The 25,790-nt window shown below is 42.8% G+C and overlaps 2 protein-coding genes across 3 annotated transcripts in view; one reads left to right on the forward strand and one right to left on the reverse strand.

Moving 5' to 3' along the window:
• The first annotated feature begins 1,250 nt into the window (after positions 1–1,250).
• pdha1 (pyruvate dehydrogenase E1 subunit alpha 1) lies at positions 1,251–17,449 on the forward strand. The gene is given in 11 exon segments (NM_001292218.1): positions 1,251–1,339; positions 9,322–9,390; positions 10,126–10,299; positions 11,676–11,802; positions 11,990–12,081; positions 13,092–13,184; positions 13,757–13,912; positions 14,703–14,774; positions 15,689–15,756; positions 16,024–16,132; positions 16,944–17,449. Coding segments are annotated over 11 exon segments (1,176 nt in total). The 5' UTR covers positions 1,251–1,288; the 3' UTR covers positions 17,109–17,449.
• Positions 17,450–19,866: 2,417 nt separating this feature from the next.
• Positions 19,867–25,790, reverse strand: part of map3k15 (mitogen-activated protein kinase kinase kinase 15) — a 46,994-nt gene continuing 41,070 nt past the window's right edge. For both annotated transcript variants that reach the window (XM_042334244.1, XM_007891701.2), the window contains 4 exons: positions 25,432–25,544; positions 24,575–24,681; positions 23,763–23,839; positions 19,867–20,716 (listed from right to left, as the gene is read on the reverse strand). In XM_042334244.1, coding sequence (XP_042190178.1) covers positions 20,647–20,716; positions 23,763–23,839; positions 24,575–24,681; positions 25,432–25,544 — 367 coding nt within the window. In that variant the 3' untranslated portion in view covers positions 19,867–20,646. The remainder of the gene's footprint in view (positions 20,717–23,762; positions 23,840–24,574; positions 24,682–25,431; positions 25,545–25,790) is intronic.

The raw sequence follows: 25,790 nt of genomic DNA on the forward strand, positions 1-25,790 counted from the left end.
CCACAGCACTGCTGTGCGCTTACCCTGCGTTAGATCGCAATTCTGATTCACGTGAAAAGATCCATTGGATACGACGAACCAACATTCCGCAAGACACCATAATGGGGTCCGACTTAAGGTATTTCCTAACGTAGCTCCAGCTACCGATGGAACTTACCCATCATATACCCAACTCCGATTTCTTACAAAGAAATCCCTCCCGCAATAACTACAGGGAATCGCACCATTTATGTCTGCGCTGTTCAGGTGAGCGAACCGTTGGCTGCGCGAGAAAGGGGCCCCTATGCTTTCTTGTGTTCTTTCATGTAGCAAGAAATCACTGAACGGGTAAGTTATCGTCAAACACGGAAGCGGTATCAGCATTAGTAATTCAATTTAATCACTAGCTGTATATGAATTATTTTGATAATGTGCCCATATTTGACTTGGCCAGCTCCAGTATAACTAATTTAGCTTGTTGTCGTTCAAGGTTACGATGCAACAAAAAAAAAGGTAAAACATCTAGAAGCCTTTCTCCACAGTAAGTTACTTTCGTTATACAGCGAATAGCAATTGGGCTTAAGCGGTCATTCTTTTTTATGGCGTTTTTTTTCTGTTTAAAATGTGTGAGGAACGTTAGCTCGGAAATCAGGAGAAACCTCTCGTCCTTCTTCGGAGTCATGTTACCGGAATGTTTCAACGCAAATGCAAATATTGTTTAACGTGTGAAGAACACGCAAACTGGACATCAGTCCTAATGTCTCATCTGAAGGACAGAACCTCCGGTGGAGTCCTGTAGCTCAGTGGTTAGAGCACTCGCTTTGCAAGCGAGAGACCTGAGTTCAATTCCAGGCAGAGGGCGAAACCTTGGGCAAGTTTCCTTACTCCACACAGAGCCTAATAATAATCCCTCCAAAAGCAAAAACAATAATAAATTGGTCATTTTCAATCCACGACTGTTTGTGGGACATTGCTGTGCGCAATTGGCTGCCGCGTTCGCCCACACATATACAGTCAATTCACTTTACAGTGTGTTCTGTGAAGCGCTTTGGGACGTCCTCCCGACGTGAAAAGCGCTATATCAAATGCAAGGATTATTATTATTATTATTATTATTATGGCACACAGTGCATTCGCATCAGATTCGCATTTCTCTTTGTGTGTGTTGGCCTCCAGAGGCGCTGCAGCGCAGCCAAGAGTCTGACAGCACAGCTCTGCTCTGCTCCTCCCCTCACTCCGGGAAGCTGTCGCTCGGCCACTCTGACGGACTCAAGTCGTCAGTCGCTCAAGGACGCGGCGCCACCGGCTGATGAGAGACATGCTGCGGCTCCTCGGCAACCTGATCCGCGGCGGCGGCACCGTGAGTACCGGGGCCCGGGGGGAGGGAGAGAGGGAGCGGCGCCGTGAGGCCCGGGGGAGGGGGAGGGAGGGGAGGGAGAGCGGCACCGTGAGTACCGGGGCCCGGGGGGAGGGGAGGGGAGGGAGGGAGCGGCACCGTGAGTACCGGGGCCCGGGGGGAGGGGAGGGAGGGAGCGGCGCCGTGAGTACCGGGGCCCGGGGGGAGGGAGCGGCACCGTGAGGCCCGGGGGGAGGGAGAGAGGATACCGGGGAGACGTTGACGATGTTGCCCGGAGCCCGAGGCTCTGTTGTGGGCCTGAGCCCGGGACCGGCTCTCTCTTTCCCGCCGTCGCCGAGTGACCCCACAGGCCCGAGGACATCCAGGGTCACAGAGCGGGAGGGAGGAGGGAGGGAGAGGCGCGGCTCAGGCTTCCCCTGTTCGTTGAGCTCCTGACGGGCGCCGCGACCCTCAGGCCTTGTCCTGGAGAGAAAACAGCCCAACATCACTCGCCAGTGACAGCCCGACCCCCAACTGGGTCCCCCTCCCCTCCTCCCGGGCTCCTCCCCCCGGCCCTCTCCCCCTCCTCCCCCCTCCTCCCCCGGCCCTCTCCTCCCCCCCTCCTCCCCGGCCCCTCCCCCCCCCCCCTCCCCCCCTCCCCCCCTCTCTCCCCCCTCCTCCCCCGGCCCTCCTCCCCCCCTCCCCTCCTCCCCGGCCCTCTCCCCCCCTCCCCTCCTCCCGGCCCCTCCCCCCCCCTCCCCCCTCCCCTCCCCCCCTCCCCCCCTCCTCCCCCCCTCCCCCCCTCCCCCCCTCCCCCCTCCCCTCCCTCCTCCCCGGCCCTCCTCCTCCCCCCCTCCCCCCCCCCTCCCCCCTCCCCTCCTCCTCCCCGGCCCCCTCTCCCCTCCTCCCCCCCCTCCTCCCCCCTCCCCCGGCCTCCTCTCCCCCCCTCCCCTCCCCCGGCCCCTCCTCTCCCCTCCTCCCCGCCCCTCTCCTCCCCCCCCCGGCCCTCTCCTCCTCCCCCCTCCCCCCTCTCCCCTCCCCCTCTCCCCCCCCCCTCCTCCTCCTCCCCTCCTCCCCGCCCTCTCCTCCCCCCTCCTCCCCGGCCCCTCCTCTCCCCCTCCTCCCCGGCCCTCTCCTCCTCCCCTCCCCGGCCCTCTCCTCCTCCCCTCCTCCCCGGCCCTCTCCTCTCCCCTCCTCCCCGGCCCTCTCCTCCTCCCCTCCTCCCCGGCCCTCTCCTCCCCGGCCCTCTCCCCCCTCCCCTCCCCGGCCCTCTCCTCTCCCCTCCTCCTCCCTTCAAAAACTCTTCTACAAACATTTTGTGTTTCACTTATATTAAGGTGTTTACGGAATAAAACAATATAGTACACATTTACATTTTATATGTAGCACCTTTTACATCGGGCGGACATTCCCAAAGCACCAAACCATCTTAACAGGACAGTGTACCCAAACTCTAGGGGTGGGGGGAGAAGATGGCCCAAGTGGAGTTCTGTAGCTCAGTGGTTAGAGCACTCACTTTGCAAGTGAGAGACCTGAGTTCAATTCCAGGCAGAGGGCGAAACCTTGGGCAAGTTTCCTTACTCCACACAGAGCCTAATAATAATCCCTCCAAAACAAAACAATAATAAATTGGTCATTTTCAATCCACGACTGTTTGTGGGACATTGCTGTGCGCAATTGGCTGCCGCGTTCGCCCACAAATATACAGTCAATTCACTTTACAGTATATTCTGTGAAGCGCTTTGGGACGTCCTCCCGACGTGAAAAGCGCTATATCAAATGCAAGGATTAAATTAAAGAGGAAGGCCTTGAGACGAGGGAAGGGTGAATCGAAAGGACTCTTGAGTCTTTTCTAAAGGGAAATTTGCCAGTGCAATAGTGTAATGTACAGCCTGCATGGTATAAATTCTGTGGCTTTATTGTGCGAGCAAAGGACATAAATTCAGCCATGAGCAAGTTTTATATGTACTTGATGTGTTTGCAGCAGAATCTTGTAATTTTTGACCTTTTAACTAGAAATGTGTTTCTTGCAAACGTAAGGTACCAAAAATGTTAGGGGATCGACTCTCCAGTGGGCTACAAACACCATAGAATTGATGCTTAACCAAACAGACTGGAAGAGCTCTGGTATGATCTCACCTGACACAATTTCTAAAACCGAGTTGAATAATTTGGTCTCAGCTTGAATGCAAGTGAATGCCACTAATGGTCTTGCTGCACCACTAGTCCAGGAAAAAATGAAAATCAATCAGGGTTTCCTATTCTTTGTCACTATCCAATAACCCCCACATTTACAAACTAAAGGCAACTTCAGATTTGACTGATACCCTTCATAGGCAATTACCCTGATCATACTCATTGCCTAGATTCATACAGAAAGTTCAGTTGGGCAAGGTACCAGAGCCTTTGCTTTGTGGAACTGATCCCAGTTAGAGTTAGCATCTTCAAGGTAGGAAGAGGAGGAATTAACCTGATCTGTACAATTTATGTTTCTCCTTCATTTAACCTGTAGTAGATCTAGAGGAAAGCAGTTGTGGGTACAAGCTTTACAATACAAAATTACATTTGTATAGTGTCTTTCATGTCGGGAGGACATCCCAAGGCGCTGGACGGTCAGGGTTTTGGACCTGAGCTGGGGGTCAGGATTGTGAAGGGTAGGAAGATGGACAACAACAACAAGATTACATTTATATAGTGCCGTTCATGTCGGGAGGATGTCCCAAGGCACCAAAGGCGCGGTGGAAGCGGAGGATTTTGAGACGCGCCTTGAAGGAGGCAAGGGAGGGAGTGAGGCAAAGGGAATGTAAGATGGAGTTCCAAAGTGTGGGGGGAGAAAGGCAGAAGATCCAACTGCTGATGGTGGGGCGGGCCAGGCAGGGGACGTCGAGCAGGCCATAGCCTACTGAGTGGAGGGCACAGACAGGTTAATATGGGGTCAGCAGGTCGCAGAGATAGGAAGGAGCAAGGCCATGGAGAGCCTTGAAGGTGAGGATGAGGAGGGAGTTGGTATAGAATTTAAATTCCTTACAACAAAGCATTCTCATATTCTGTTATCTATACTCATTTAACAGACTGTACAATCATTCGTTCATTGCCTACTTTTTTTTCAAAGTCTGGCTTGAAATACAAATTGATGTACCCATTTTTAAAAAGACCTTTATATATTCCCGACATGATAGGCGCTATACAAATGTAGTCTTGTTGTTGTACTCTGAAAGTTAGCCTGAAATAGGGTGCAATTATAGAGATCAAGTAATAAATGATCTTTGTCTGTGTACTTTGTATACAAAGATCTTTTTAAAAATGGGCCCAGTGCTTGTCTGTCTGTTATTTAGTTATGCCCTCTCTTTTTCATGATCTGAAAGTTGAGGATAGGATCATGAGTATATCCTGCCCTCATAAACAGTGAAGCTTATTGCAGCATCACTGCAAACAGGTTTGTTTAACCCTATTGTGGGTTCCCACGTGATTGGGGAAGTATCCATCAGAGGCTAGGCCTCTCCCCCAGTGGTATAGGACGAGGGAAAATTTGCGTGAGTGTGGCCTTAGGTTGCACCCCTGGAGTTACAGTGCGATTAGTAGAGAACAAAAAGTTCAGCTGTATGGGTCGCATAATCAGGGAACTAGAAGTAAAAAAAACCCTCTCAACAAAAGAAACTGTTGGTCCAAGTATTTGATAATGTATGTTTTCTGTGAACACTCTTCCAGCCGGTGGTACAGCCAGCAAGTCAATTATTAATTCCAAGAACAGTTTTGGATGGTCTCATTGTATTATTGTCAAAATACCTAAGATTTATGATCTTCTGCAGTGAACTGAAGCAATGTTCAAAGAAAATCCAAAGAGAGAGAATACCATTGCTGTTTTGATAAAGTGAAATTTGGAAGTTCCCAGCTTTGCTCCTGTAATGGAGTGCCTTACAATAAATTGTATCATAGAGGGAAGGAAGCAGTTTGGCATTATCTGGCTCATCCAGTTTGAATTATCTCCTTTTAGTTGATCGGAGTGGCATTGCAAACAGAAGTGAAGTCTTCTATGCTCCAGGCAGCCTCATCGTTGTGGCTGAAAGTATCACATGAGGCAAGTTATAGGAGTGACTTAGATAGGAAGCAACACCTGTTTTAGTTGTAAGAATAGTGAAGCATTTTATTTTATTGAGGCCACTGTCTTGAAGAAGAAATGTTTTCCAAACCAAGTTTAATTTATAGAGGAACCTATTTCAGCATAGTAGGTTGCCTTAACACATTGGTACACAATTGCTGTAGTTTAAGTTGCTAAACTGTTTAGCAATATTTTTCTCACCGATCCCCTGAAATTCCAACATTCTTCAAATAAAACGTAGTCATTCATTTCATGGCTGCTGTAGGATATCATTGTGTGTTCACATACAAAATACACAGTCACTACGCTCTACAGAAAATCCTTTGAAGTGCTGAGACATTTTGCCAATACGATACCACTTAGCCTATCCATGTCCCTTTTTCAACTTGCATGTGATCGTGATCATCTATGCTGTGATGCTGTCCTGTGGTAAATCACCCCAAATGGCAAAGTATGGAGGCAACAGAAGGAACTAACCCTAATAAAAAGCAAAACAAAATTAAATCGGGTATTTTGTATTGCAATTTAAAAATGTCAAGAAGCTGTGATTGTATTAGGCAGTAAAGTGTAACATCACCTCCTACCTAAAATAGATTAAAAGCATGAAAGATCTTTGAATTTCTTGAAAAGAATAAACTCTGGAGTGAGCTCTGAGGCAGTAACACATTTTCATGGTAGACATGATGATAACCTGCTCTAGCTTGGTATGGCTGTAGTCACCACTCCAAACTTTGTTCTCTAGACAGTATTACATCAGAATTCCGTTGTGTTACAAGATTATATTGCAAAAAGTCAGGAATGTGTGTAAAGCTGTAATGTGCTTGCAGTTTAACTCAGTGCTGCATTACAGCTATTCAGTGGGTCTTGGCAACACTTTCACTACATTATAGATTGCTGCATGTTTTATATTAAATTTATATAACAAATGTGGTCATGCCCACTTATATGCAACTACTGTTCGACCAATAGATTACCAGTCAAGTTAGCACAAGTCAATTTCTCGCCGCTGTTCTATATAGAAAACGTTCATGTCTGCAAGTATGCTGAAACTGACTCCCGTTTCCTACCCCACATGTTTTGGACCTGTGCTTTCGTAACTGCTCAGCTGTTAGTTTTTTTTACTAGCAACCAACACTTCTCCATCTTGCTTCCTAGTGGAGATAGCAAGGCCTCACTAGTGTGAGCAAGAACCCTTAATACTGTGGTCCCTAGACAGTTAATGGTACTCACTCTATGGAACCTGGGATGGTGCTACCTATTTTCATTCTTGCCCTATGTTGTCAGACAAGAGAAAAATTGAAAAGAGAGTTTCAACCCTGCCATCAGCAGAGAGGATGGACTAGAAAGCCTGAGAGTGAAGTAATTAAAACTTTTCTCCTGCTTGTATTGTACAAAAAAAACTTGGCAAATTAATTACACTTGCATAAAAGTGGGTCTGATTGCACGTTCAGGCAATTTCTCATTAAAACCCAAGTGAGATGTAGTTTTGTTTGATTTTCTGTTTTCTCTTCACAAGTACTGTAGTGCGCTTGAGTTGCTGGAAGCGCAGTCAGAGCTTGCAAACTTGACTATGGCACATACCGATGTGAGTACCAGTAGCTTATGGATGCCTGCAGTATTGTATGCAACATTTTTAAGGATGGATAAATAGGTCTGTTTTAGGCATTGTACTTTGTTTAGCACCATATTTGTTGGGCAGCCTATTGCATTTAAAACCTTGTGCACACAGTTTTCCTGTATGGTTCCTCAAGTGAATGCGCCACGCAGACCAGGAATATCACAGGACAGATTCCTGTTCTGTGTTAGCTAGCAATAGCTGGTGCTATGGTCATGGTATACTTGTGCCTTTGGCCTGGATATGGTAACATTCAGCAAGGATTTCTGCTCTTGATAATTATCCAGTGACTACCTGATGGAAAGACCATGTTTATGGATATTGCATGAGGACAGGGTTGTACTCTGCTAGAATGGCCTCCACAGTCAAATGCCCTGCTCAGACTCAATGTCGAGACTTGCACTTGAAGAATAATCACTTAGGTGAGGTACCAGAGGGCTGAGACTTTGCTCACTTTCAGTGGGGTGCTGGATTTACGTTTACAGTAGATAGCTTAGCATGTGCGTGCCTAAACTCGTGCAGAGCTCTACTAATTGGTCTCAGATTTTTTTTTTAACAATGCTATCGGGACTGATACGGTTTGCCTCCTGTATTTATAGTTGGTCTCAACAGCTAGATTCCACCAGATATATAATAATGAATAATCCTTTCACAGCGCTTTATCATGTAATTGAGATGTCTCAAAGCTCTTCAAAGAATATATTGTGAAGTGAATTGACTGTATATTTTGTGAGACAATCCCGGCAGCCAATTGCACACAGCAGTGTCCCACAAACAGTCGAGGATTGAGTGACTTTTTTTTCTTTTGAAGGAATTATTACCCCCGGGTTCCTACTTACTGCTAAACAAAGGTGTGTGGAGTAAGGAAACTTGCCAAAGGTTTCGCCCTGCCTGGGAATCAAACCTGGGTCCTCTCGCTTGCGAGGCGAATGCTTTAATCAATATGCTACAGGACTCCATGTTTTTAACAGCAAATATAAAGATGCAGCATAAACTGGTCATTTGATTGATATTTACTCTGATCTGAAACCACTGGTGATACAAACTGTTCAGTACCAAAGGATCCCTTCCTGTCGACAGTGAGTGACTCATGTTGATACACAATTTCACAGGTGCTGGTAATGATTACAACTATTTCCAAGGTACCATCCTGCATGTGTGAGTCTAAGCAGTGAGTTGTCTCGCCTGATCATGTCCTGAATTTGTCTTCGTACTCGTGCTTCTTAGGTCACTGGATGGTTGTTTTCATTTCTTCCTTTCTCGATTGAGAATATTGAGGCTAGTTGCTTATTCACAGCACAACATCGGCTCTGAGATCAGCAGATACCAACGATTTGATTGTTAAACTATGCAGCTCAATATCACCATGCAGTACGTCACTGATAAAAAATATTCAAGAATAATTAGATTTTTTTTTCTCCCCTCTGGAAATGGAATAAGAGAATAACTGTGTAAAATAACTTGGTCTTGGTAGAAGATAGGATGTTTTACTTATTCCATCGTGGGTTTATAAGTACAGTAGTAGTAGTAAAGGTCCACTGACCACCTTTAATTCTGGGTCTGTTACTGATAACGTACCAGGCATAGTTCATGTCTCAGATCCAAGAGAATGATATAATTTGGTCAGCTGGATGTCTCACACATGAGGAAACTCATGCTCAGGAGTATCCAAACCACACAAAGTTCCACAGATTTATGCTACCTACATATGGGAATTTCCATGTGTCTGGAATGGAATGCGCACCCTCCCTGGAGGAATCCATCCTGCTTACCTAATTCCAGGGAGTATTAGACACAGGTTGGCAAGAGCCAAGGTTTGGGGATCTCAGAGTGTCTGTTGGGGTACTGCTGGTGTTTAACCAGCTAAAACCAGCTTGCCATTGAGAGCACATTGGCAACTTTCTCACGACTTGTCTAGTTAGGACCATCCTTCCCGATTTTGCTTTCAAGGTTAGCAGGAGCTGAATAGGAAGAATCTCTGCCCACAGTAGGGAGAAGGAAGAATGACTAAAGGTGAATGTTAACTAATTATAAACTCACTTTTGTTCGTATCATATGATTTGATCAAGGGGGCATGGGGTTCGTTATCTGCTGCTACTTTTGCCGCTGGAAAAATAAAACTTCACACATTGCAAAGATAAATAGATCTGGATGTGGGTGATCAACATTTTCACAAACATACTCCCCTTGAATGCTTAATAGATGTTAATATTTACTGACTGCTGCTATTCATTAATTTTGTTGGATTCCTGGGCCTCTCATGGTCTTAATAATACATTTTATTTATTTCAGGCTTCCAGAGTACTTGCAGGTTCCCGCACATATGCAGACTTTGCATCTGAAGCAACATTCGATATTAAGGTGATGTATTTTTGTGAGTTTTTTTAAAAACTTTCAAAGATTATTTATAGATCTATGCCAAGGGAAGCTTAAAATTTCCTTATTTGATTGTTTGATTAAAGCAGTAGAGAAGAGGAAACAAGCATATCTCCCAAGTCTACAAATATATTCATGTGCACTTACAATACAATGCAACTTTAAATATATATAAAGCCCTTCACGTTGAGAAGACATTGCAAGGTGCTTAACAGTTCTGGCTTTGCACCCGAGCTGGTGTGGAGGGAGAAACAGCTCAGTCCCAGAGGTATGTCTTGAGACGGTCCTTAAACAAGATGAGAGGAAGAGTGTGTGAGGGACTCTTGGATGGCATTCCACAGAGTGGGGGGGGAGTTCATTTGGTTTCCAATGGAGAAACCTTTAAAAGATTCTTGCTACAACTATGTGTTTTGGTTTCCAAGCCTATCCTTGAGGACCACTATCGGTCATTTGTTTCCATTTTTGGTGGTAGATAGGTGGTAGGTAGGTTGTTGTTTTCTGGCTAGCCAGTAGCACTATGAGTAAATCCACTACATGGTATACAACAACAACAACAACAAAATTACATTTGTGTAGTGCCTTTCACGTAGGGAGGACGTCCCAAGGCGGGACAGGCAGAATTTTGGACTCAAGCTGGGAATCAGGGATCGGGGAGGGTGGAGGGCAGAGGGGGAATTTTTGGGACCATATCCAAACATTCTCATTGATTTTTAAATACAGAAATGTGACTTGCATCGTCTTGAAGAAGGTCCTCCAGTTTCAGCGGTCCTGACACGAGAGGATGGGCTTAAATACTATCGGATGGTGCATCTGATTCGACGCATGGAGCTCAAGGCAGATCAGCTGTACAAGCAGAAGATCATCCGTGGTTTCTGCCATTTGTGTGATGGACAGGTACGTGGGCTGATCCTGTCAACAACAACAACAAAAAGATTCCATTTATAGAGCGCCTTTCACGTCGGGAGGACGTCCCAAGGCGCTGTCGAGAGAAATCTCAGTGCTAAACGTTTTTAAAAGACATCTAGTCTCATTTAATAGAATCTCATAAATTAAATAAAAATATTGCCTAGGAGCGGTTGTCAAAATTCTGTAATATCCTTTGAGTTCAGCATGTTGAAGTGGAAATGTGGAGCCAGGTGTGTGTTCTTTGTTTAAATAATTTGTGTGTGTGTATGTGTGTTGAAATAATTTGTGAATTCCTATAGCATAATAGTTAGAGCACTTGCCTCGCGAGTGAGAGGACCTGGGTTCGATTCCCAAGCAGGGCGAAACCTTAAGCAAGTTTACTTACTCCACCCGCGTCTTGTGTGCTTAGCAGTAAGTAGGAACCCGGTTGTTAGTTGATTGGAGTATCACTTTTCAAGGGATAATAATCCTTTCAAAAATATAATAATAATGTGGGCATTCAATCCACGACTGTTTATGGGACACTGCTGTGCACAATTGGCTGCCCTGTTTTGCTCACTAAATATAGTCAATTCACTTCACAGCATTTTCCATGAAGCGCTTTCAGACGTCTCAAAGATGTGAAAAGGCGCTATATCAAATGCAAGGATTATTATTAATGTAAACATTTCAAAAATATAGGTGGATGGCAATCAATTGAAGATAAGTGTTCCTTGGCTGCTCATAATTTTGGCACTTGCACAGTGTGTGTGGCATTGAACTAACAATTGTAACTAGGTCCAAATTAGGTCCCTGCCCCCTCATGGAAAATAAGTAAACCCATTTTTTCCCTCCTTTTTTTAACTGTCCGAATGATGTGAAATAACAAGCAAAGGAGTACTTTTTGTTTAAACACTCCCTCTAGAAAGCAACATTTCTCCTACAACACCAGCCTACTCGGGTGATATATTACTAGAAGAGCCAAAGCAGCACCATTGAGCTTGGCAAGGTTTTGGGAGCTTGCTCAAGCTTGGGAGAGTTTAGTGTCTTTTTATCAGAACTGCAAATTGTTTGAACCATTAACCAGTAAGAGTCTGATCAACTAACTGTGCATTTCCTGTTTTTATTTAAGATCCCCAGCTTTCTGATTTTTATTTGTATCGCAATCTCAATAGTTTTGGAGGTCCAGTGTATCCAGGTTTCCTGTGGGGTACATCACTTAGATACTGATGCATCTTGACCTTCTTGCATCAATACCCAAGTGGTGTACTCCACAGGAAACCTGGATACATTCTATGAACACAGAGTCCATGTAATGTATTGAAGGAATCTAATGTTCATGGCATTAACCCCTAAATATAAATGTGTTGCAATTCTTGTTTCAGGAAGCTTGCTGTGTTGGAATTGAAAGTGCAATCAATTCAACAGACCATCTTATAACAGCATATCGTGCTCATGGCTACTCCTATACCCGTGGCGTGCCCATCAAAGAAATCATGGCTGAGCTTACTGGTATGCAAATTGGGCCTCCACTTAAGAATTTATTATTTTTCTAGCAGTTTACTGGAAAGACTACTTATCAGTGTTGCGCAACATCTCGTGTTTGACCAAATTTGTGTCTTGGGTTTTGAAAATTGATGTGCTTCAGATTTCTGCCATTGCTTGTGAAAGCTATAGTGATGTATGTTTCTCTCAACAGGCAGACGTGGTGGCTGTGCTAAAGGCAAAGGGGGCTCCATGCATATGTACTTCAAAAACTTCTATGGTGGCAATGGCATTGTTGGTGCACAGGTAAGGGTGGATCTGCAGCCTCATAGAAATCTTTGTTATACAGTGTAAAATAGATTGGAGTTCTGTAGTTTAGTGGTTAGAGCACTTGCCTCACAAGCGAGAGGACCTGGGTTCAATTCCCAAGCAGGGCGAAACATTGTGCAAGTTTCCTTATTTAACACGCCTCTGTTTATCTAGCAGTAAATAGGAACCTAGTTGTTAGTCGATTGGCGGATCACTGTTCCAGGGGTAATAATCCCTTCAAAATAATATAAAATTGGTCACTCAATCCACGAATATTTATGGAACACAGCTGTGTGCAATTGGCTGCTGTGTTTCTCCCACAAAATATAGTCGATTCACTTTACAGTACATTCTGTGAAGCGCTTTGAGACGTCACGAAGATGTGATAAGGAGCTATATTGTAATAATAATAATAATAATAATCCTTGCATTTGATATAGCGCTTTTCACGTCAGGAGGACGTCCCAAAGCGCTTCACAGAACACACTGTAAAGTGAATTGACTGTATATTTGTGGGCGAACGCGGCAGCCAATTGCGCACAGCAATGTCCCACAAACAGTCGTAGATTGAAAATGACCAATTGTAATACTATTATGCAACATACTAACATTATTATGTAACTTTTATATGTTGAGTAATGGGTCAACTTGTTACAATGCCAAATTGCAAATGTCGACTCCTTCCATTACATGTACCTCATGTCAATCTATGGTACTTTACTCTGACACGATCTGCTTCCACAGTGGAGTTCCCATTGGGCAACATGGTGTACTCATGTTTAGTATTATTATTATTACTCCTGATTACAGGAAGGAGTTGCTATTTGAAATTCAGAAGTGTAAATTGTCTCAATCCCGCAGAAGGATGTATGAGTGTGTGTGTGTGTATATATATATATATATGTGTGTATATACACACACACATTGCATTTAAGACTTGTTAGCAGTGTTTGCAAGATGAGACTGTTTGCCGTAGCTCCTAAATCATTCTTATTGCTCTGAACTAGATTCCCCTTGGAGCAGGAATTGCATTAGCCTGCAAATATTTTGAGAAAAATGAGATTTGCGTGGCATTGTATGGTGATGGTGCAGCTAATCAGGTAAACCATGCTTTCTTCCTCTTCTGACTTGGATTTAAGAGAGAATTTGGGCAAGTCAACATTTAACACAAGACATATAACAAAAGTATCTGGAATACTTTATAATCTGAGTGGATCTGTCATTGTCAGTTTAGGAAACATGGATCATAACATTGAATATGCTGTTTTCCAATGATAGTCACACCCTAACGATTTCCAAATAACTGTTGACAAGTTGTTGTTGGACCTCTGCATTATAAGTACTGTAGTGATTATTTGTCCTTGCAGTAAAGCTGTTATTGTCTAATTCTCCACTTATAACAGCAAGTCCATAACAATGCTTTTAAACAGTGAGTTCCCTAGCTGGCGAGTTCCCGATTTCAAAAAATTGTCCAGGCAGCACTAAGCAGAATTTTCTAGTGATGGTTTGATTAGAAGTAGCATTGTTGAGTACAGCCTAAATCACTCAGCCTTGTCACTTGAGGTTGTTTTCCTGATATATTATGGGCACAGTTTGGAGGTTTGCAGAAGTAAGGTGAAAAATGTTTTAATAATGTTTAATATCTTAGCAAAATTTATTTTTCACTATTTAGGGTCAGATCTTTGAAACTTTCAACATGGCAATGCTATGGAAATTGCCCTGCATATTTGTTTGTGAGAATAACAGGTATGGGATGGGTACCTCTGTTGAACGAGCAGCAGCCAGCACAGATTACTACAAGAGGGGTGACTTCATTCCTGGAATTAGGGTAAGACATGGAGCTGACCAGTTTCAGAATCCTTTTTAAAGTTTCACTCTCAGGAATGGCCTATCATTACACTAACTGAGCAATGAAGTGCAGAACTTGCATCTATGATTTCCCACATGGTTAACCCTAGACAGCAGTTGTTCCCATCCTGGCCAGTTGTCAAGTGGTGAGCAAGTTCTTCTCTAAAAGTTCTACGTTCCAAAGATGAACCAAGCTTGGTGTCGCTTATCTATTTCTTCTTTATGTATCTTTTGTTTCTGCTGCTGTTTCGAAATGTAATGATGATCTCTTTGAACCATGGCCCTTAGTCTGGCTTCTCAATACAACCTGGTCAAGGAGGGAACTGTCACCACTGCTCCATTTCTAGATTGCTAGACTGAAACAAAGCTTGCTTATTCATAATTTTTTTTTAAAATGAAGGAACAGTGCATTGATACAATGTGTTGAAACTCTTAACATAGTACTGTAAAATATTAGGATATTTCCCCCCATATCAGGCTCCTACACTCATTGTGTACTTCAGAAGAAGTGGTGGACACTTTGCGACAAGTTAAAAATAAAATTCCTACAAAGTCCTTACTGGCCCCTTCCTACGTCAATAATTATAGACCAGCACTGCCAAGGTCTTAATGCAGGTTACTTGTCTATTCTCAGCCAAAGAGAAAGAACTGAAAAACTGGGAGAACGAATGGGGGGATAAAACCTTTTCAGTTGATCCTTTAGTGTTACTTGAGCAGTGATGAGTTGGACTATTATAGTATATATCATGAGTGCCATGTCTCATTTACAGGTTGATGGCATGGATTTGTTGTGTGTCAGAGAAGCAACAAAGTTCGCAGCAGATCACTGTAGGTCTGGAAAGGTAACTAGAAGTGTCTTTAGAGGAATATCAGAAGTTTTCCTGAATTTTATTGAATCGTTTTGGTTTTTCGGTAACAATAGCATTTTTGGTTCGGGGAAAGATATTTATGCCGATATTCTGAAGTGTTTCACGAACTTGATATTAATGTATGTGGCATGTTGATTGAAGATAGAAATTAAAGGATAGAAGGGCCATCAAACCTACACTGGTGCTTGTTCATCAACTGGAGGTAAACTAGTCTAATGCGAATTCCCTGCACTATCCCCATTCCCTTTTATATTTTCTTTTCACTAATATAGAAAGGTACAATATGAAGAGAATAATAGATATATGAGTTCCTATAACTATGCATGTAGATGTCTAAAATCTTCTATTTACAAACCAGAAATCACAGCCAATGTTTTGCTTTCAGTTCAGAACTTTTTTTCAACCAAGAAAAGGTTTTTTGTTAATCCCCAAAAAATCTTTTTTTTAAAAATCTCAGTGTGAGTTCAGATCCAGTTTTTTTTAATATAATTTAAAAAATTTAAGCTCTGGACTCTGCAACGTGGGCTTAAGTTTTGTTAAATTGTGTACTGGGATGTGAGGTCAAAAAGGTGCAGTTTATTCAATTTTAGGGAGTTTGCTGGTGTTGTGCTGTATTAGCAGAAATTAATGACCAATAGCGTCTTGAGAGCAACCACGCTGAATGATTATGATAACTAGGGAGTAAAACCATCTGTTTTATGTTAGTTATTTTTACAGTTCCAAATTACAATTGTTAGAAATTAAAGACCAGTTATGCATGCATCAGTGTTTTAAAAAAGAAGTCATAAATGCAAGAGAGGTGCAACATTGGTCTGACTGATTTTAGTGGTGAATAACTTGTAATTCAATCCTTTGCCATGAGCAGTGAATGAAAACATTTGTTGCAGGGCCCAATTCTGATGGAATTGCAGACCTATCGCTATCATGGACACAGTATGAGTGATCCTGGCATCAGGTAATGGATCTGTTAAACTTGGTACAAAGTGCTTGGCAATTGGAATAAATTCGACATTAATGTGGAATCTAACATTAACGTTCCATCTATAAATATGAATGGCTGGGGGTAAATTTGATGTATGTGTGTGACGCTAAATTCTCTTGGGAGAGGGGGAAAGAAGGTAAGCTAATTGGGCTTAGTCTACTTGCTTTATTGAGGCAAAAACATCTTGCGTTTGGTGACATTTGAAAAGAATGTTTCTGATTTGTATTTTGATGTGTGCAGTTATCGTACCAGAGATGAAATCCAGGAAGTAAGGAGCAAGAGTGACCCTATTTCCATGTTAAAGGAAAGGATGCTGAGCCAAAACCTGACCAATGTAGAGGAGTTGAAGGTATGTGATTGCTGGTATTTTGCCTCCCAAGCTTGAAGCTTTAGTGATGTGTACAGTTCCTGGTCAGCATAGATTTATAGAACAAACGCAGCCAGCAAGGATTGAAATAGGGAGGTGGTTGGTTGGCCCATTGGCTTCTACACTGTAGCCCCAAAAAGTTCCCTGGGTGCCTGTCTGGACAAAATTGACTGGATGCACATAGGAATTTCTTGGATTTTAAATTTGGAAAGCCTATTTTGTAGCATTTGTAGCAATCTGAGAATGCCACTGAGGCTATTTGCCCACCCTGTACCAAGGGAAGGGGATACATTTTAAAACAATATTATGTATTCATCATGTTTCTAAATTTCCAGTCCCTCGTTAACATGACAATTTTGTTTCCCACCTGACCTCTGTAACCTCCTGCCGCCGAACTGCCCCAACTTTCCCACCATTCATCAAATAATGGCCTGCTTCATTCTCCCATCCCTCAATGTATACCTATATATGTATCTAAATAGGAGTAAACTGTAGGGTTATAGGGAAAAGGGAGGGAGATGGGATTGAAAAGAACATCAGTGGGTGAATTTTCAGCCATTCTGCCCCCAATTTCTGGAGCTCCACAATGGAGTCCTATGCCTTGCGCCCCCCCCTACCCCATCTTAAGATTCGAGCTATCCCTTTGACTATGCTTTCAGCCACATTCTGCCCTTGAACATCTTAGGTTGACTTAATGGCTAAAAGCTCAAACACTGATGTTTTGAAGAGCATCCTTTCAGTTTGGTCTCCCTGATGTGAAAGGCATTATGTAAATATAACTTGTTGTTTTTAGGAAATTGATGCCAGTGTGAGGAAGGAGGTAGAAGAAGCAGCACAGTTTGCCACCACAGACCCTGAACCAGTCCTGGATGAACTAGCTAGCTATATTTATTGTAAAGAAACTCCATTTGATGTGCGTGGCACTAACCCATGGATAAAGCACAAATCAGTTGGCTAGAAGAAAGCACTTAATTCGATGCACCACAGCTTATATATGCAACATGCACATTGTAACATAGGATTGAAGACCGACATAAAATCTGGTTTGCAAGAGATCAGACATGAGCTATAAGCTAAACTGCATATTAAACAAAATTAAGTTGACTTCTTTGAGTTTTGTCTTTTGTATATGTACATATGCAGTTTTATTAACCATAAATGACCATTTATATCAGAGAAATGTCTATTTAATATCTACCATATTGTACTTGTTCCAGTTTGTTTGAACCTGAAGGTGTTTTGTAAACTGGGGCTGTTTATGGCTGCAAGTCCATGCCAATACAATAAACGTGTTCTCTCAAAACTGGATGTTGATGGTGTTGCATAAAAATCGGAATTAGTCTTTTTCAGTGTTGATCTAATAGGTACACAATGGGTTAAACTTTGTACTTTCTGGTCATTAAACAGTTAGTACAAACTAAGAGGCTCCTGTTTCCTAAGTGCCCTTAGCATTCACAAACCATTGATTCTCACTGGAGGAGGAATGGGTTGCTGTTTATCCAGCATGGAAAAGTCTCATCACTGTACACAATCATTTCATCTCGTGGATTAATAAATGCATCAGGTTTTCAGCACTGATTATTAAAAAAGGAGTGGGATGAATATTATTATTAAGAAGATGTAGGATGTCTGAGAAATACAGTAGAAACCCGGTTTGCAGTCACCTCGGTAATCCAGTTACCTCACAATTGTAGGCACATTTTCAGTCGCTTTCATTGTCTATGTTAAAAGATAGGCTGTCTGCTTAAGTAAAACAGGCACCTCACTATTCAGGACAACGGTCATTGATTGTGGATGCTACAGCGCATTCCTCCGGTACAAGCGTGGTACAAGCACCCCCTCCGCTACTAACCTGTACACAGTGCACTCGGCCTCGGGCTTCTCGCTCTGTTTCCTCAAAGCTGCTGCAATGGCCAGAGTGGGCTCCGGTTGCGGATGCGCAGTGCGGGGAGTGTTGGGATTGCAGAAGTGGCTCGAATGAGATATTGACTTCACCCAGCGCCCGCGGCCTCACCTGAGCTCCTGAAGCCAATTCTTGGTAAGTGCTGTATTTAGAGCACATGGTTTGTGTGTACACTGTTTTGATTTAGTGACTGTTGACAAGTGCTGTAAACGTGCCACCACGGAGGGAGTTGTCCTTACATGAGACAATGGACTTAATCAAAACCAATAAAGGCAAAAGTCGTAAACAGTTAGCTGTGATCTATGGCATTGGCAGAACACAAGTTGGATGCGTTCTCAAAGGGTAGGCTGAATACATGGCGGCTTTTGTTTTAAATGTGGAGTCCTGGAGCTCAGTGGTTAGAGCACTCGCCTTGCAAGCGAGACACCTGGGTTCAATTCCAGGCAGGGCGAAAACCTTGGCCAAGTTTCCTTACTCCCCACACCTAATAATAGTCCCTCATAAACAAAAGCAATAATAAAATTGGTCATTTTCAATCCATAACTGTTTCTGGGACACTGCTGTGTGCAATTGGCTGCCGCGTTTCACCCACAAATATACGGTCAATTCACTTTACGGACTATTCTGTGAAGCGCTATATCAAATGCAAGGATTATTATATTATAAATGTGACAATGCTTTTATTTTAATGAGATTGCAAAGTATGGTTGTTGAATGTTCATCACCCACGCCCATTACCAATGGCCTTAACATTACATCAGTCACCTGAATTCCCTGACCCGTTTCAATACTCAGGTCAACTCACTAAGTAGGTCACTTTTGTCCAGTCACTTGAGTGACCGGATTAGTGAGGTTCTATTGTACAGTAGAATAATACTTACACCCATTGTCTGGTTAAATAAAACATTCACATCTCCAGGTTCTGAGAACAGTGCCCCAACACACACACACCATCCCCCACCCCACTCCTGTTCATTAGTATGTTTTATGCTTGGAAGTACTGGTGATGTATTTAATCTATAAAATGCTGCACATAGAGGACTATTTTAATCAACCCTGTTTTGCATTGACTTGACATTGATGTTGAACTGACACAGGGCATTTCTTTACTGGACACCCTTTTAAAGAAATAAATTGTAACAATAGTTTGAGCTCAACCACAAGCCTTTGAATTTAATATGGACAAAATACGTTACAATGCGAATATGACAAACATCAATGGCTTGCATCCATTTACAAAGATGGACAGCAAATATTTTCTAATAGATGGCTTTTCCTTCATCAGGCTCCACTGTCTTTCCTGTCTCCCAATGGATTAACGTTAAGGTCCTCCCTCATCAGGCTCCAGCATCTCCCTGTCTCTGTCATTTCTCCCACCTGACTCTTCTCACACTTCAGCTCATCTAAGGTGGACCTGCTTCGTGTCCCATGTCTCCTCTACCAATATCGGTGGCTGAGCCATCACCAACTTTGCCCCTAACCTCTGGAATCCATACCCCATCATTTCACTCCTTCCTTTAATTCCTACCTAAAAAAACTAATTTTTGAACCATGCCTACTGGCTCAGTTGGTACCACTTTTGGCTTGTAAGTTGTGGGTTCAAGCACCAAGTCAAAGCTTTGAGGTCACAGTCCAGGCTGACACTCCCATCCAGTCCTGAGGGTTTGTTGCATTGCTGGAGGTACTGTTCTTCAGCTGAGACATTAAAACAAGTTTGTCAGACTGTTCAGGTGGATATCAAAGATCCATGACTACTTGAAAAGAGAAGTTTCTCCCAATTTCCTACTCAACAATCCTCCACATAAAAATTTTCATCCACTTCATGGCTGTCAGTGGGTCAGCGCTAATTGGCTGCTGCATTTACCTTCCAAATGGACTGTCGCCACACTACAATGCAATGCTGTGAGATGTTTCAATGACTTGAAAAGATACTATATAAAATATAAGGATTATTTATATTACACTCACTACCTCCTCATCCCTCACTTGGGTTCCGACTCTTCCTTTGTCAAGGGCTCCAAGCGGTTATCCTATGTGAAGGACACAATATAAATTCAAGTACTAAAATGTTGCAAGAATTCTCTATGAATAGAAATGTAAAAAGGTGAACCACTTGCAGGAAAGTTAGTTGCAGTTTTGTGACTGAGCTATTTGACTACAGAGCACCCTGGTCACCTACCTTCATATCCATCTTAAGTAATTTAAAAGTGTTTTGTGAAAGTTTTGAAGTATAAAAGGCTCTTTGGGAGTGTGTTATTTGTTATTTCTAATTTAAGTCTAAATTACAGTTAAATTTCAGTCATTCCAGGAAGAAAATAAACTATCTAGGGGTTGTTCTTCACATCTTGAGGTTTGGTGTACTTGGCCCATCCCTAATCCTTCACACATCCTCTGAGGAGTTTATGCAGGCCCCCACTGTTACCTTTTCCATTGAATGCCCACAGTGTACATGACCTATAAGTGCTTGATACAAATCAATGTCTGTGCAAAAGGGCAAACTCAATACATTTGTAGTCACACATTACAATAAATTAAGGGCTTTGGTCTTCAAATAAAATATTCTCTGGAACACGGACAGCATGTGTTAATGCACCTAATCTTCCACTTTGGGTGTTTTCCTGAACTTTAATACAGCATTCCAGATTCGGCAAAGAATCCCACCTCTGAAACACAGGCAAATAAATGCGTTAGTCTTCAGGGCACTACTCTGAACGGGAGATTTTTTAAAAAAAACAGATAAATTTAAATATTCTTACAATAATTCATTTTCACCTTTTGGTTACTTATTTATTCACTTGTTTGAAATTCTTAAGTTTGCTGACAGAGAAGGTAGGCAGCGGCTTTTAACAAGTCCTGCTGTAGTCTCAAGTTCACCGTCAGGACTTTGAGAGCAAAACTGAATAAATCCCCCCTCTGAACTCCCAGCCCTCATTGTGTAAATTCATTGCCTTCACTCAATGCCTCTGGCTAAGAATGAGAAATTCACCATGTGACCAGCAATGACAGGATGAATAATATTTGTGTAAAAATACATTGCACCAGCAGGTGACACTTGTGCCTCCAATAACATAATAAATAAAATACTCCTTGCATCTGATAAAACACCTTTCACATCAGGGGAATGTTTTAAAGTCCTCAGGATTTATTGTACATTGTAGTAACTATACTTTGTAGGCAAACAGAAGAGAAGTTCAGATTTCTACACTGTAAAAAACACAGCTGGAGGGCAATCTTTAGTAGAATTGAATGCTATTTTATAGGAGCCACCATGATGCACTAAACCTCATAGATGGAGAATGCACTTTGATTTTGTTGCCACTCTCATGTGACTAAGTGAGCAGAAAACACAAAAGAGTGGCACGTGCCTGTCAGTACTTAGAGAGAAAAGGATCTATCTTTAACCTTGTGTGACTGTCAGACAAGGTTAAAGGAGCTGTCAAAAAAATGTTGCTGTTCTCCACCCCCACATTAGAACTGATGCTCTCTCTCTCTCTAATCATGAACTGAATTTTAAATTAGATTATGAGAGCTGAATAAGCACTTAGAAATGAAATGGCATCTTTACCACACTCAAACACTGTTCTCAAGATATCAGATCTCGGGTTTATGGTAGGCATTCAGTCAGCTTCAGATCTTTTGACCTACGTGCATGAAAGCAGCTGCAGTAAAGTCAGGAATATTCCAAGCAGCATGTGAATGGACATTTATAGTTCAGCAGCACGTGAGTGGACATTTATAGTTCCTTCTTTGTTCCGTTATCCCTCTCTCCTTGTAGAAGATTTTTGTGACTTGTGAGTGAGTTGCACACTCCTTAGTGCCTCAGACTAGATAGCAGTCCTATCACTCAATAGCGCTGCTCTACAATCAATTTATTTGCCTACAAACAAGCAGTTACTTCACATAACTACAATTACCTGTGAAGCACTTTGTGAGTCGTTTTGGCATTTGAGTGGTTATTATAATATTTTATTCACAATCTTAAAATACTCTGTTTTAACCATTTTCTCCCTCTACACCTTCAGATCAGGAGCATCTAGAGCAATAATACATTTCCTGCACATGTGTACTTATCAGCAAGTGTTGGAATCGCATTGAATTCGGGAAATGAAGTTCTTCAGTGCATGCGTTGACGGATCATGACTACGTTTCCCGCAAATCATTGCACCTGGCCAACAAATGTACGTGCATCGATAGGTAGATACATTTCCCGCAATTCAATGCAGCCAGTAAGTGCAGGCGTAATGGAGGGTAGGGGAGTGGCTTCACAAGCTAGGAGATGATTAATACGAGTAGTGCAAAGAAAATGTGAGGGACCGGATGTGGGGGAGGAAGGATAATTGGGGGTTGAACCTGACGCCTAGGTCGGGTACAGGTTTGGAGAGTTTTAGGGGGAGGTCGGGTAGGTGGAGGAGGTGAGAACCGTGTGATTTTAGACGTTGACGAGAGCCAAAGAGTATGGCTTCAGTCTTGTCAACTCAGCTGAAGGAAATTCGCGCTCATCCAGCTCCTGAGATCTGACAGGCAGGCTGACAGAACATCAGGGGACTGGGAGTCGAAAAGTGAGGTGGAAAAATAGAGTTGGGTGTCGTCCGCATACATGTGGAAGTATACCCCATGTCTGCAGATGACATCCCCAAGAGGGAGCATATAGATCAGAAAGAGGAGGGGGCCAAGGATGGATCCTTGGGGTACCCCACAGTAACCGGGTGAGAGCGGGAGGAAAAGCCGTTGGTGCAGATGTACTGCTGGCGGTTTGTGAGGTAGGACTCGCAAAAGAGGCAGGGGTGCCAATTGCCTCCTCCAAAAGAGCAAAAAGACCGGAAAACAAAGCTTCATCTCTCCATGACCATTTCGCTCTCTGACCCTCCCTTTTGTCTGATGCTCTTTGGAAAGCAATGACCTCTCAAGCCACCACAGAGGTTTCCCACGCCTTTTACAAATATCTCAAATTAGATCCCAATATTAACCACTAAATCTATAGTAATAGTATTAACCTTCCACAAGTTGAGGACCGATGTTGGTGTACACATTAGCAACTGCTGCAATAGTAAAAGTGGAACAAACGCCCCCTGTATCAAATTTAAACAGCATATAAAGTATTGTATGCAATACCGGATACTCACACCTGTTTCCAAGTTTGTAATTTAATCTCAGTGTTCCAAGAACAGGTGTAAATTAATTGAGCTTCACTTCTCTTTGATGGAACATTATTTAAACTCTCGATTAATTTAGAGTCTTGTAATTGCTCTCAGGCACCTGCTGTTCTATTGTTATTCGGCGGCATTTATCAACGTTAAATTAACCAGAATACAAACAAACAGTGCTGTTTCTTAAAAAGCATTTAATGTGCAAGCTGGAATCCACATGAAAATGTCTCCACTGACACTTAATAACTTATAAATTACTAACACGAAACCTCCAATTCCTCACCAGTATAAAATTGGACATAGGAAAACAAGTTGCCCATTCGTCCTATTGAGCTTGAGTTTTGCAGATCATTGTAGATCTTTTACAACAACAACAAATTTCATTTATATAACTCCAATGATGGAAATGTGAAGCAGGCCAGTACCTACCGAGAGGAGGGAGCGGGTGGATTGTTAGAGTTTTTAGAAGGTCACAGAGATAGGTGGGGCAAGATGGGGAGATATTTAAAAGACCATGGAGGGTATTTAAAATTTAAATTTCACTTCCATTTTCTCAATTTACCTGAGTTGGAGTTGTCGCAGATCATCTTTTGTAATATGTTCAAGAATATCCATCAGTGAATAAGCTTCTGCATGAAACTGAAAAAGAAAAAGTCACTTAGAAACTGTCACAAACAGCTTGTACAAAGTAAGGAAGCAATAAGAATTGATTTACACTTGTGTGTAAGTGCCTTTCACATTGGAAGATAGGACATTGCAAGGCCTTGGAGACATTTGGAGGTGAGGACAGGATCTTAAAGTTAATCCATTGAACCGCAGAAATATATAGCACAGAAGAGAGCAATCCTATCCTTTTAAGAGCAATCCTATCAGTCCCATTTACCTGCCCTTTCCCTATACCCCTGCAGATTCCGATCCATTGGGGATAGGGAGCTAGTGAAACAAGGCAAGGATGAGGATGATGGGCTGACAGAGCCCAGTGTGACTTCTGTACCATCCCCTCAAGGTGTCCACCATATATGATTGGCTAAAAAAACCTATAAGAACATCTAGAAATAAGTTTGACGATCTTAGCAAGTCTGTCAACTTCCATTTCATTTCTTTATTCCTTCTTTTCTGAAGGTCTTGACTCTTAGTTGCTTTGTTCCATAAATGCCTGCCACCCTCCAGTAATTCACTCAAGTGGCCATTCAGCATGTGTGAGCCTGCACGATGATGTTAGCAGGCTGTTTAAATAGGAGGGGAGGAGGGATCACCACTAACGCCAGACCTATCCTTATCTGATATGTTTCTCATGATCTTAGCCTTCTTGAAATCAGTATTTTGACAGATCTTACCAGCATTCCAGGGGTCAAATCACCTCCACCGCCTTACCCTCTCTATCGTGACTGTGTCTGCTCCTTGTTCTCGCAGCCATTGAATGAGCTCCTGATCCTCTCTGTGGCAGGCAGCTAGCTGAGATCCCAAATGAGGCGAGACATCTGAAAGCAAAGAGAATCTACGATTTTCAGATTCCCTCCTGGCCATTTACTTTCCTTGAGTGATCTCACACTGCAATGTGTTGGGGCAGCCAAAGCTCTGGCTTTAAGTTTTGTATTGGCGGGGGATCTGTTTCAGCAAGCAGATCAAGTCAGCAAATGTACATCTTGTGTCATTAGCACATACAGACCTCCCATGCGAAAGACGCTTCTCATTCCTTTTATGAATATCTCAGATTATAGCAGGCAAGCACCCATTCGCAGTCTAAGCTCTGGGTTGTGGAGTTCTGTAGCTCAATTTTTAGAGCACTCGCCTCACAAGCGAGAGACCTGGATTTGATTCCTGACAGGGCGAAACGTGGGGCAAGTTTTCTTACTCCACACGCCTCTGTCTACCTAGCTGCAAGAAGGAACCTAGTTGTTACTCGATTGGTGGATCGCTTTTCCAGGGGTAATAATTCCCTCAAAAAAAGAATAATAGATTGGTCACTGAAATCCACGACTGTTTGTGGAACACGACTGTGCACAATTGACTGCCGCGTTTTACCCACAAAATATACAGTCAATTCATTTTACAGTATATTCTGTGAAGCACTTTGAGATGTCTCAAAGACGTGATAATGCGCTAAATGCAAGGATTATTATTACAATATTATTTTCTCATTTATGCAAGTCCATCATGAGTTCTGAGGGGTGGATAATATAAGATCTCATTGCGCATGTCCAGTTGCCCAAGTCAGTTATATTTGTTACCTAAAGCTTTGGATTTTAACTGCAGAAGATGTGATTCCCAGTCTCTCTGCTCAATTGCTTGTCGAAGGAGATTTTGACACTCGTTCTCCTTGTGGACCAGGTTTTCCAAAAGCCTAAAGAATCAGGGAGATCATGTCTTATTATTGGTCAGATAGGAAGTACTCCTTCACTTTACTACGTTGCATTCGCCCACAAAACACACAATCACTGCACTTTACAGCATATCCTATGAAGCGCTTTGGGACATACTCCTGATGTGAAAGGTGCTATAACAAATGTAAGGATATTATGATTATTGTCGCAGTTGAACAATGCCACTCTGTAACCAGTCAATAGGAGGCGCACAGGAGAAGCACGTC

The sequence above is a fragment of the Callorhinchus milii genome, unplaced genomic scaffold (genome assembly GCF_018977255.1).
Source record: "Callorhinchus milii isolate IMCB2004 unplaced genomic scaffold, IMCB_Cmil_1.0 Scaffold4, whole genome shotgun sequence".
NCBI classification, from domain to species: domain Eukaryota; kingdom Metazoa; phylum Chordata; class Chondrichthyes; order Chimaeriformes; family Callorhinchidae; genus Callorhinchus; species Callorhinchus milii.